Source organism: Dipodomys ordii, unplaced genomic scaffold, assembly GCF_000151885.1.
Source record: "Dipodomys ordii isolate 6190 unplaced genomic scaffold, Dord_2.0 Scaffold26, whole genome shotgun sequence".
In the NCBI taxonomy this organism is placed as follows: domain Eukaryota; kingdom Metazoa; phylum Chordata; class Mammalia; order Rodentia; family Heteromyidae; genus Dipodomys; species Dipodomys ordii.
In genome coordinates, this window is record NW_012267242.1 from 3,511,556 (window position 1) to 3,524,653 (window position 13,098).

The following is a 13,098-nucleotide window of genomic DNA, read 5'->3' on the forward strand; positions in this document are numbered from 1 at the left end:
AAGGAGATTGCCATTGTGCTGGTGTTCTGAACACAGATATGCTCTCGGCATTCTTCCCACTTCATTGCTGAGCATGAGAAATGCCAGCAAGAATTGAGATAGTAAAGGTAACATACTTCGGTGCTGCAGCAGGGACTTTCTTCTGAGACACTGCCTTGCCTTCCTGCTGCAAACGAATGGCACTGAGGGACCAGAGTCCTGGGATGGTTGGTGCTGCTGCTTTGAGTTCTGTGAAGGAGCCCAAGCTCCTTTACTCCCGTCCATGTCTGTAGTGTGAGTGTTGAGATAATTTGGAGAAAGCAGGCAATGTCATGGTATTATTTGGAAAATAGTTTTGACCTCATCCGCTCCCAGAAGGAGTCTGTGAAACCCCAGCATTTAGATCCCCGACTTGAGAACCACCGTGAGAGAGTAGAAAGCAGGTACCATATTGCCAACACTGGAGTTCGTCTTCGTTGTCTGTGGCTAGTGGACTTGGTGACTAGCTAGCTCTAATAGGTAGCCTTGGGAAGATGAAAATATTTTGAATGAAATCCCATTAGAGTTCTTGCCTGGCTCCTTTTTTTTTCCCTTTCTCTCCATGAGATGTTTGGTTGAGGCTGAAAACAAGGCTTGGGTTCAGAGTGACTTGAGAAGAAGATTTGTATAGTCCTTACTTTCTTTGTATGCTGTTAAACTATAGTTACAGATGTAAATGTAGATATAGATGTACAGTGCTGATACTAGATCTTGAACTCAAGGCCCTAGTGCTGTCACTTAGCTCAAGTTGACATTCTACCACTTGAGCCACACCTCCATTTGCAGCTTTTTGGAGATTAATTGAAGATAAGAGTCTCACAGACTGGGCTGCCTGGGCTGCCTTCAAACCATGGTCCTTAGTTATCAATCTCCTAAGTAGCTAGGATTACAGGTGTGAGCCTCTGCACCCAGCTATTTTTATTTGTTCATTTTTTGTCTGTCATCCGGCTTGAACTCAGGGCCTGTGCACTGCCCCTGAGCTCTTTTGTTCAAGGCTAGCACTACTCTGGTTTTCTGGTGGTTAATTGGAGGTAAGAGTCTCACAAACTTTCCTGTCTGGGCTCACTTTGAACCGCGATCCTCAGATCTCAGCCTCCTGAGTAGCTAGGGTTACAAGTGTCAGCCACCGGCACCCGGCCTTATATTTTGAATGTGCTAATTTCACAGTCTTTCCCATATGGGGGTCTTTGCTGGGTCTCCAAGGCTCTTCAGTGGTCAGAGGAAGACAGGCAGCTTATGCAGCTTTGAGCTGGTCCAGAGGAGAGGACGATAGAGAAGAGGAAGTTAATGACTCTAGTCAAATCTCAAAGAGATCGCTAACCTAGGAAGACACCAGTAAATGAATGAAATGACGATTTCATATTGCCACATCTATGAAGTGACATCCCCTCACCATTATCTGTTCTCTCTCACTCATTGAAAGCTCCCTGCCAGGCTTAGCGGGTCTCTCCTTGCTGGCCTCTTGGCATTTCTTCCCAGTACATGTCACTTGGCATGTGCTGACATGTCACTTCATGGTTGTTGTTGAGTGCACCTCTGACCCTTGCTGTCTGGGGATGGAATGCAAGTGGACAGCTACCACGGGTCTCGTTTCTTTCATATTCCCAAGCATAGAGTGTAGTCTGGGTCCCGTCAGAATCACCCTGGGTGATCGTCCAGGCTCTAGAATTCTAAATTAGTGGGTTCCTTTGTGTGGACTGGGAATACGTATTTATGCACAACCCCAAGATGTGTTTTCTTCCCACACACTCTTCAGTCTGCTTCTTGGGATCTCCAAGGCTGTCGCGAGGGCTGCCAGGCTGTGTGCGTGGTGCCAACAGTAGCATTTTGGGATCACGCTCTCAACCCGTGGGAGGAGTGTGGTGACTACCGCCTGCTGACGAGAAGCAGGGAGGATTCTGCAGTGGGAAGTTGTGACATGTCTATGTGATAAAACGTCAGCTTCTCTCCCAGCAAACCCAGGGCTGCTGACAAAGTGGAGGCCTCCTCTCCCCCACCCTCGACCTCTCCCCCACAGCATGAAGAATGCCCCTCAAGAGACCATCCTGTGAAGAGGGAGTTAGGCAGTAGTTTATACAGCTCACACTCTGACTTCAAAGAGGTGGCCCTCCACTGGTTCACAGAAAAGTTCAGAGCCGGGTGGTGTGTCACTAGAGTCAGTGGCTTCACAGTTTTCGGAAGAGCACTGGCTTGTGTCTCATACAACGTATGTGTTAGTACCCAACACATGGAAAGCCATACTCTCCTGTTTGTTTTTTTTTTTGGAGGGACAAGAAAATAAAGTAGCAATCACCAAGCCAAAATGACTAAACTATGCAGAGGAGCTAGCCCCTCACTTGAACTCACAGAAGGTAGATGTGTGTAGGAACCAGATCCAGTAAGAAGAACTGGATACCAGAACATACCACAGCCTCTCCTGGGTTCCATTATTGTTATTTTCATTTTTATGTGTGTGTGGCAGGGCGGGGAGTGGTGTGTGGTACTGGGGCTTGAACTCAGGGGCTTGGGTCTCTCTCTGCCCCTTAGCTTTTTCGCTGAAGGCTGAGTGCTCCATCACTTGAGCCAGGGCTCCACTTCTGGCTTTTTGCTGGTTAATCAGGTATAGTAGTCTCAGACTTTCTTGCCCAGGCTGGCTTTGAACTTCAATCTTAAGATCTCATTCTCCTGAGTCACTACGATTACAGGCAGGAGCCACTGGCACCACCTAGGGTTACGTTAGTTTTAAGCTGAGCTTTCTGAACAACATTTGGATGCATTCTCTTCTTCATGTGATGTTTTCACCTGGGTAGGTATGCCCTCATGCTCCACCTTTATGGGCTTAGACCTATAATATAATATGTTTTGTTAAGAGATGAGACAAGATGCAGAAGGATGTGACTTTCTCCAAACTAAGGAATAGTTATACAGGTGACATTAGCAGCCGAGGATTCTCAAGGTCAGGGTCACGAATCAAAGCGCGCATGCTTGGAGTCTTTGGACAGTACCCTTCATTCACACTGGGGGTTGTTGGTTAGCATGGGATGCATGTTTCCCCCTCTAAGGGGTTAATCTGGTTTAAATGTACTTGGGGAAGATGCCATTTATGCAGAGAGTAAGGTAAGGAGAAGCATGGCTCTGCACCTGGTCAGGTGTCTTCTGTTACTGCATGATCTGATGAACCGTCTTGCATCTCTGTGCCTCTCGCCACTACCGTACCCTTTCTGTTTTTAAGGAAAGAAGGATTGTCGAAATGTGGAAGATGCAAGCAGGCATTTTACTGCAATGTGGAGTGTCAGGTAGGTCCTGGGCCAGCTGGCAGGGAGGGCCTCTCTGTCTTTCAAAATGGGGACCCCAGTGTCCTCTATTTTTGTCATTGAATGCCAGTGTCTCCCTGCAGCCCCGGGAGGGCATATCCTGTATGTGTACATACTGCCCAGGATGAACAGGCAGCCAGTGATGGGTACTCACAGTTTGGGCAACATGTGAGAGCAGAAATGAGGTACAGGAAAAGGGGGGAAGAATGTCACCACAATTGACATTGTCCACCCCCACCCCCCCGCCAGGATGCCAGCAATAGATGGTCAGTACAGGTATGACAAACAGAAACCATGAAAACACTCTTAAAGAGTTTTAAATGTTGCCATGAGTCTGAAAGTTTAGAATTCTCTAGAGCAGCAACTACTCTTGGGCTCTTGTAGATCAGCTTAGAGCTATATTCAGGTGAGTTCTTGACCTTTTCAAGGTCAGGGGGCAGCTGCTGTGAACGTGATTGAACCAGAGCTTCAGAAGCAGATGAGGGTTGAGAGCTGAGGGCCCAGGAAAGAGGCTGGGCATGAGGGGTAACTCTCACCTGAATCCCTCAATATGAGAATAGTAGAAGGGATGGTGAAGGAGACAGATATTAGAGGAACCCTAAGTTGGCCTTAGAGGGACTAAAAAGTGATATAATGGTGTTTCCCAAGTCAGTTAGAAAACCCCAGTCACACAAAATGATTGTGTTTCACAGAAAATGCATTCCATTATCTGTTTATTTCATAAACTTTCATAGTCTTTCATATGTTATATCTATATGTACATTATTTTTTTTAACCTCCATACTGTCCTTGGCTATTTTCTTTTTAAAAAACCAATTACTGGTGACTTATACCTGTAATCCTAGCTACTCAGGAAGCTGAGATCTGAGGATTATAGTTCAAAGCCAGCCTGGGCAGGAAAGTCCATGAAATTCTTATCTCTAATTAAACACCAGAAAACTGGAAGTGTCACTGTGGGTCAAAGTGGTAAGAGTGCTAATCTTGAGTGAAAAAGCTCAGGGGCAGCACTCAAGCCTTGAGTTCAAGCCTCACGACTGACCAAAACCAACCAAGCAACAACAACAAAAAACCTACCCCAAACACCTATTACGACACCTTAGGAAATGTAGGCAGCTCTGAGTGACAAGGAAGCTTTTCTCTGTGTCTGCTCCTCTCTATTCTTTTTATACCAATGTCTTGTACCCCCAACTCCTCTTGCCACCCCCCCCCACCCATCTGCTCTGCCTGTGATCACCCTGTCACCTTGCTGGCCTCCTGAGAGCATTACTTAGCACTGGGGGTATTACTTAGCAGTGGGAGTGATCACTAAGCCCCACGTCTCACCTGACAGCAGAGCTCCAGTGACAACAGAGCTCTTGCCGGAGAGAGCAACGCACACTTGGAGGCCTTGCCTTGGGAAGTTCAGCCTCCCTTCACTCGAGACCCGTGTCCTGTCTGCCTCTCCCACTGCAGGCTTTCGAGGAGCTCAGCTCGTGTGACATTGACCACACTAATAGGGCTTGTGTTGAGTTTTGAGAGGAGTATGCCTTCTTTGGAAGAAGAGAGATCTTACTTTGCCATGGCCGGTGGTGGAGAGGGTGGTCTATGCTCAGATTATCAGGGTGTTGTAGACACCAGTGGGCCTGGGTTTGGAAGGACACGGTTTGACTTTTTTTTTTTAATGTGTAGGTAAAAAAAATTCTATAAAAATGAACTCTTTCCCTCCCGACTCTCTAGAGTTGCAAGCACAGTAAACCAGATACAGTTCACCGGGTAGAACCCCAAATACCAGGAGGCCATGGCCAACGAGCAGGTCCCAGGGTACCTCTTTACCAATTCTTGGAGTTTGGCAGATCACAAGATAGCTCTGAGATTCAGTTTCTTAAATAGAAACTGAGGACAGTGATGTCAATCTTGGTGAGTGATAAGGGCAGAAATGAACATTCTATATGAACTGAACAGATGTGAGGAGTTATAAATATCATTGGCAGAGCCCACAGTAAAGTGGATTTTTACAAATTCAGGCTGGATGGAAGCTTAGCTTTCTACAAAGAATAAGGGCAACCGTGTAGTTTTGATTTTAAGAAGCTTGTTTTCTGGGCCCGAGAGAAAGGCGGGCTTCTGAGAACTCAAAGGTACTAAAGATAAACGTTGGGTGAATTAGGCTTATTGTACAAGGAGTCTGAACTCTGAGTAGCTGAGAACCGGCTCGTTAATATGGATCTTCGGAATGTGTGGCACACAGCCATGTCTCCCAGCACACGCACTGCTGAGTCATGTTTCAGTAAGTCTCAGTGCGTGTGTTGATGAATCAGCATGGCTCAAGTAAGGTGCCCATTATGGCTTCCAAGGTACTAGCTGGTCCATAGACACCTGTGTAAGCAGGCCATTCTTTGGGGAGGCTCACATAACCAATATCACAACCTGCATGTGCCACAATGCCTGCTGGTTGCTTTACAGTGAGCACTTCGGACTGTCTGCATGGTCTGCCCCTGAAGCCAGAGGGGTCGGGTGCTCACTCTGTAATAAGACAGTTGCTTGGTGGGGAGGACCCCCACGACTTAGGAGACAGTAATGTTCAGAGGTGGCAGGCCACCTCATGGTGAATTTTCACTACTGGTCTCTCACTTAGTTCCAAGGCCATGGACCCCGCATTGGGAGCACTTCACGCCTGGCTCTGTTTTCCTCTCTCTGAGTATCTAGTGACCAGGGTCCCCTCTAGGTGGCAAGTGATGACACAGCTCTTGTTTCTCCAGGCCATGTGCTGCATCCACCTTAAGTTTCGGTTTTCTTTCTTCTCCTATTGCTGAGGGAAGAAGCTAAGAGCTGTTAAGAGTTTTTCAGTCTTTTGTCCTAAAGAACTAAATAGGTGTAGGGCAGAGTATTAAATAAGTAGTCTGGGCATAGGGCTTAATACAACTTAAGCATCTGGAACTGGAGGGCAGTTCAAGGGCTCTAGACAGTAAAGTGGAATTTTACAAATTTAGGCCGGATGGAAGCTTAGCTTCCTATGAAGAATAAAGACAATAGTATACTTATAATTTTAAGGAGCTTGTTTTCTGGCCTAAGAGAAAGGCAGGCTTCTAAGAACTCAAGGGTACTAATGGCATGTCTTGGGTGAGTTAGACTTGTTGTACAAGGAGTCTGAACTCTGAATAACTAAGAACCATTTCATTAAGATAGAACCTTCCTTTAGGAAGGAATCGGATTAAAAATGTGTTCAGGGTTCCACACACGGGGATGCTTGGATGAGCTTAGCGTGGAGGTTCTGAAGGATAAGATGTGGCACAAATAAGAGCAGCGACGAGGAAGGTAATAGATTCCCCATTGAAGAAAGCCTGGCACTACTGCTCATTGCCTGGGTTTCATTGGCTGGGCCTCAAAGGAAGGCACCACCCACTTGTATTCTGCCGGTGGTGGGATTAGCACCAGACTGGTTCATCCTGCCCGTAGATAAGAATGTAGTGTGAAGTGGTTCAGTGGCCTGCCCTAGGTCAACAATGGCAGAATCAGGGTGACCCTTGACACTGTGGTAGAAGCCCTCTCCCACTGGAGAGCAGTAGGCTTGTGAGTCCTGGAGGTCCCCTGTGAGGATGTATCAGAGAAAGAAAAGGCACTTTTATGGATGTGAACAGGAAGGGCCCTCTCCGATGCTGGTGTCTTGGTCCAGAACCTCCCCATGAGTGTGAAGGTCCATTGCTCTCTGGTCTTCTTGCCGTATGTGTTCTCCCTCCTCCCCTCTCTGTCTTCAGTGTGTTAGGATTGTACCTTATTTGCTACAGTTGGTCTGTCTCGTTCTGTTTTCTTCCCTCTTCGTTCACTTGGCTCAGTGGGATGGTGCCAGAGGAAAGATTTTAATTGATGCTGCATGAGAAGGTGATAGGATGAAATATAAAAGGCAAAGAAACTCCTTTTTAGTTAGGCTTGTGACTTCACAAGCTGTGTGTTTTAATGAACTATGTTTACTTTTATAAATAGGCCCAGAAAACCAAATCTACTATTCACTCAGACTTCTTTAAATTGTACCGTGACATATTCAAGGAGAGCAGTTTTAGAAATAAGTTTTTATGTAGAGAAATCGTCATTGTGTGGTCAAACTGTCTGATGGATAGTTCTTGACCTGAAGTGTAGAGAAAAAAAGCCACAGTGTGGGAGTGACAGGTTATAAGTATGCTTCTGAAAGTAGAGAGGGGCCTGTTGTGATAGCATTGTTGTTGTTTTTAAAGCACATGTGGAGAGCGTGTAGTGAAAGATGTGTCATAGATCTAGGCATTTGTTATGTATTTTGTAGACCTGAAGTGTCAGGTATGTTTAATCAGTGCTTTTGTAGAACCTTGTCATTGTTCAGGGTAACTGGAGAATGGAACTCGCTGAGCTCACTGTGATGTCTTCACCCAGTCAGGTGAAGCATCCTAAACCTGGGCTACTCATTTGTCTGATTGCTCAATGTCACGGGTAGGAAGAAGTGTGTGTATGAATGACAGAGTACATCCATTGCTTCTTTGTTATGAATAGAAAGCAAAGCTCCTGTGCCAGGGAGCCAGGGTGGTTCAACACATGGTCCTTTTCCCACAAAATTGTCAGTGTCTTCCGGACTCCTTTTCCCATTTCTCCTCTTGGAGGTAACAGATGTGCAAAGCACAAGTCCTGTGGCATTTTCTTGCAATTCCACATTTTAGGAAATTGCATATACACATGTGTAGGTGGTAGACGCTGAGCTCTGAAAGCTCTATTAGGACTGTAGAAACACCAGTGCTAGAGCTAGAAAAGAGCATTTCATAATGAAGTTTACCACCTTAGTCAAACCGAACAGCCTCTGCTCAACAGAAAAAAAAGGGGCCACAATAATTTCTCTCCTTCCAGAGTTGGAAATGCTAGTGTACCAGGAAGCAATGTCATAGCTCTTTGTGTATCTTCGAACATTTCTGTCCACACACAAAATTCAGTCATGCACAGCACTATCGTGGCTGAAAGTGAGTCATGTTTAAAAAGAGAATCAGCAGTACCAAAAAAAAAAAAAAAAGCTCTGTCTTAATTTAAATAGATTGGATTGCTTATGTTTTATCACACCAACAATCTGTGCTCATTATAGAAAAGTCAGAACAGTCTAAAGGAAGAACAGAATGAAAATCCTATTCCCTGAGAGAAAATTACTAGTAAATCATCTGCATTGGTACATGTCTGTCTGAATCTTTCTGTACATGTATATGTGTGCTATTTTTTCTAGAAGAGAGATCCTATTATATACACGGTTTTATAAGGACTGCACTGGCAGGAGTGATTGCTTGAATTTTGAAGAAAAACAGCTTTAGAAAAAACTTAAGAATTATTTAAAAAAATCATAGAGAATACAAAGAAAGGAGGTAGGGAGCAGTCATAAAATACAGTGCATAATATCCTACAAAATTTAGAAAGTTGAGGGAGAATTGGGAGGGGAGGGAAGGAGGGGGAGAACTTTGAAAGGGGTGCATTGATCAAGGTGCATTATATTTATAAATTGCTTTGTTGAGTGGCAATTCCTTTGTATAACTACTTAAAGATAATAAAAATAAATTTGAAAAGATGATATATTTAAATAAATGTACACATTCATTTATACATTTATACATCAGATAAAAAGAGTTGCAGAGTCTGTGAACAATGAAACTACCAATTAAAAAAAAAACCCAAACTGTTAATTAGCAAGATAGATTCTTATTCATCTGCTGTGCCTGTGTTTTGTTTTTGTTTTTAAAAAATTGCCTAGGATGGGTGTTCATAGTTTCTTATGGGCAAAATTTGGACAAGCTGCTTTAGTATCTCCTCTGAGATCTATGGATCCTCACTATGATAGAAGAGACGGAATCAAAATATGCTCACATGGGGATTGGGGTGGACTGTCTCAGTGGTGGAGCATTTGGGTAGCATGTATGAGGCTCTGGGTTGTATCCCACCTGATAAAACCATCCAGTGTTTGTTGTTTGGTTTCTGTTTTTTTAAACATATCTGATATTTCTACCAAATGTTTCCCCTCTTTATTTTCTTTTCTAATAATAGAGCTGAGAAGTGCATTTATGATACAGCTCTTTCCTTCTTCCCCTCATCCATATATTATTTTCATCACAAATGAAAATGAGACATTATTATTATTGCTATCCTACTGTATACTATATCCCCCGTGGTGTAACTTATACAATTCTATATTAGCTAGAATTTATCTAGCACTCTGGTTTAACTGCTGTGTGGGGGCTGTATCTAATTATAGGTGCTCTTACTTTTAACCTTGTGCTCTTAATGTGCTCATAATCTGTTTAAAGTCAGACTTTGTCCTCCATTCCTGCCTTTAGGCTCAGTGGAGGCACTTGTTGAACGACTGTGTGAACTAGTAAATGAAAAATTACTGAGGTTTGTTGATCCTGTGCTGTATACCAGGCAGTGTTTTAATTGCTTTTTGTAGGTTAGCTTACTGCGTCTTCACAAGACCCTTTATGTTTGCATGAATGCCTGGTTATCCTAATTTAAAAGTCCTACAATTGTTGGTAGTCTTCAGGCTTTGTGGTCTGAGCATCACTGTCAGAAGGTGTAAACTCAAAGACTCAGAATTCTGGACCTGTTAAGTAACTTAGGGATCATGTTATTTACAGCTAAGGAGACAGGTGCAGAGGGATTAAGAGGCTGGCGGGTATGTCATAGCTCTTCGCTGCGGAGCTGGATAAGAATGCCCCTTCCCCCAGACACTGGCTGCTGATCTTCTCCTGATCTTCAGAGCATTCGCTGAAGTGTGAGCCCTTCCCTTCCATGACATTTGCATGGTAAATGTCAGTGTTACATATTATGTTCATATCAACTAAAGCTACATTAGATTAATAGTTAGTATGAATAAATATTATTTAACTACTATCGTCCAGTCTCCCAAGAGTTTATTGTTGTTGGTAAATAGCAAAGCAGCACCAGTAGCTTGAAGATAACCAGTAGCTTAAAGACCCATGAGGACAGAGATGTGTCTTCAGCTGGACTTTGTGTGGAGTTCCTGGGGTTGGATGTAGTGGGAGCTTACCTGCAGTTGTTCACCGCCCCTCTGTTTTGGGCCCCATAGGGCCTGGTCCGTTCAGTGACCCAGGCCTCTTGGTGTTGCTGCTGGGAAGGAAGCCACGTTTCTTGGGGAGCTGGACCTTCCTGTTCCCGTCCCAATGCCTCCTCACCATGCTCTCGTTTTCAGCTTTGGCTAAAAACAGATCCTCTGCTCCCTTGGGCATATCTTGTCATTTCTTTCTCTCCCTGCTCTCAGTTATATTTGGCATGGTGTTATTTAACTCTGTGATACATCTTGGCATAGAACTTGAGCCACGGGGGGTTGTGCCAAGTATGGCACTAAATCATTCGTGCTACTGTGTGCCTTTCCTTCTTGTGATGAGAGTGGAGGAAGCAGGGCAGGAAGATAGCGTCATTCTCTCAACGAGTCTGCTGAAGGCCCAGGAAATGTCAGACACAGTATAGGTGCCCTGGAGTGACAGCCGTGCACACAACAGACTGAGTTCTTCCTTTTTAATGATGTATGAGTGTGTGTGTGTGTGTGTGTGTGTGTGTGTGTGTATGTGTGTGTGTGTGGAACATGGACACAGATACTAAGCCAGAAGTCTGTTGCATATGTCACCTCATGGTGAGACGTACTGAGAAGCAGCAGAGAGCAAGAGGAAGGAACATGGTGTGGAGGAGCATTGTGGGCAGGGTGGTCATGGCAGGTGGCTTGAAGGATGACATTAGAGAGCAGGAGGAGGGAGAGAGCCACAGGGAAGGAAGATTGCAACACACAAGAAGTCATTTAAGGACAAAAGGTCTTGCAGCAAGGTCAAGGTCACGTGCTCGAGTTGCAGCAAGGACACCGCCATGGCTGGGGAGAGCATGGAGGGAGATGCCAGGCTGGAGAAGTGGGGAGCTCCTGTCATCGGTGGCTTCACACATCATCTTGAGGGTGTCACCATTTTTTCTCCTCCGAGTTCTAGGACTGAATCCCTCTGACTGCTCTCTTGAGCCATGTGTGGGGGTCAGGCCGTGGCAGTCATGTTGGTATTAAAATCAGGGTAGCCGAGGGCAGGATCAGCAGAGAATTGGACTTGGTGTGTGAGTGAGCACAGTGTCCAGAGTGACTCTTGAGGTTCTGGCCTGAGCATCCGTAAGAATGGGCTTGCCATGTCTGAAGGGCTCCATCAGAGTAATTATAGCATCTATAATGTGATCCCCTCAACCCTAGATCCCTGTAAACCCTCACCCACTTCTTTGGGCCTTCCATCCTTCCATTTTTTTTTTCTCTTGAATCCACTTAGCAACTCTCATCTCATCAGATTTTTTAAAAATCAAAGCCTGTGATGACCTTTGTGACCCGCCCCCCCCCCAATCAGTTTCAGAGCCATCCTACGCTATACCCCCATCAGCAACCAGCACTGGCGTCCTCATTTGCGTCCTCAGTGCTCAGAGCACTTTCTTCTTTTGTCTTAACACACCTGCGTCCTCCTGCCTCCACCATCCCCATCCCAGCAATGAGATCACACCCTCTACCTGTCCATCCAGGGAAGGAAAGCTCCAAGACAAGGGGAAGAAAGAAATAGGGCTGGGGGAGGGGGAGAGGGTTGTAATCAAATGAAGCTGAGCAGTCCATATTTCTATATTTTCCATAGTCGCCTTTATCAGACACTTTGAGGGCCCTTGACAAAGCCCTCATTGTGTTTGCTCTTTTCTTTCTTTCTTTTTTTTTTTTATCACCAGGAAAAGGGAACAAGCCACCTATCAGTTATTTGCCCTGACGTGAGAACAGAGCCAGAGCGGGACTGTACCGAGAGCAGAGCCAGATCAGTGGCCAGAGCTCGATCCCTAGCCCCCCTTCTGACAGCCTGCCCAGATAATGGGAAGGTGGACATGTTGTGTGGAATAATGAGGGTCTGCAGAAAGACATGTGGTGCTTGCTGCAAAAACACAAAGCACATTTTCTCATCTCAACCACCACGTCCAAGCCCGAGTAAAGGTTACGCAGTCCTGCCTCTCTGAAAAGATATTAACCTCTAGCTTTTATGAGTGTCTTAGCATTTTCCAAAAAGAAACATACTTCCCTTGACCTTAACTAAGGGGCACTTAACTATATCCTCTTTTCCGGTACTTTCTTCCACTGTGTGTTTGTATTTGTTAAGTTTTAAAAATCTTCCCAGAAAGAAGACTGGCCCATGCACAAGCTGGAGTGTTCGCCAATGGTGGTTTTGGGGGAGAACTGGACCCCCTCGGAGACTGTAAGACTAACAGCAAGGATTCTGGCCAAACAGGTGAGGAAACAGAAGTGTTCAATTGGCAAGGTCAAGGCCATTTCATTTTCTTTAGCTGTCAGAACTGACATCTAAATAACTGAATGTTCACCTCTTGGTAAACTTTCTTGGGCTCCATTTCCCGTCACATCCTGGCGGATGGGGTGAAGTAGCACTCTGTGCAAAAACTTGTTTTTTGTTTTTGTCTCCCTTATGCCAGTAGGCTGTGGCTTACCCCAGACCAAGAACATAGACATGACTATTGTTAAATGCAATGTTTTGTTTGTTTTTTAGTTAGTGTACATAAAAAAGATGAACATAACTTCACAGCATAAGAAATTTGATTTTTAAAAGAAAATTAGAGCTGCTTAGAGGGCCAGGTTACTCTGAGAAGCGTGGAGATTTTCTCTTCTTCCTTCCTAACATAGAGATCTACTTTATCCCCTTCGCTGTATGGTATTCTTTCTGTCTCTTTACTCCCTTGTTGTGCAGGGACAGGCAAGGAAGCAGAGGGAACAGCCAGGGTGATAGCAAATACC

At 45.0% G+C, this 13,098-nt stretch overlaps 1 protein-coding gene across 1 annotated transcript in view; it reads left to right on the forward strand.

Moving 5' to 3' along the window:
- Nucleotides 1-306: 306 nt before the first annotated feature.
- Nucleotides 307-13,098, forward strand: part of Smyd2 (SET and MYND domain containing 2) — a 30,610-nt gene continuing 17,818 nt past the window's right edge. The window contains exons 1-3 of the mRNA XM_013014985.1: nt 307-422; nt 3,230-3,293; nt 12,470-12,580. Of these exons, the coding sequence (XP_012870439.1) occupies nt 307-422; nt 3,230-3,293; nt 12,470-12,580 (291 nt within the window). The remainder of the gene's footprint in view (nt 423-3,229; nt 3,294-12,469; nt 12,581-13,098) is intronic.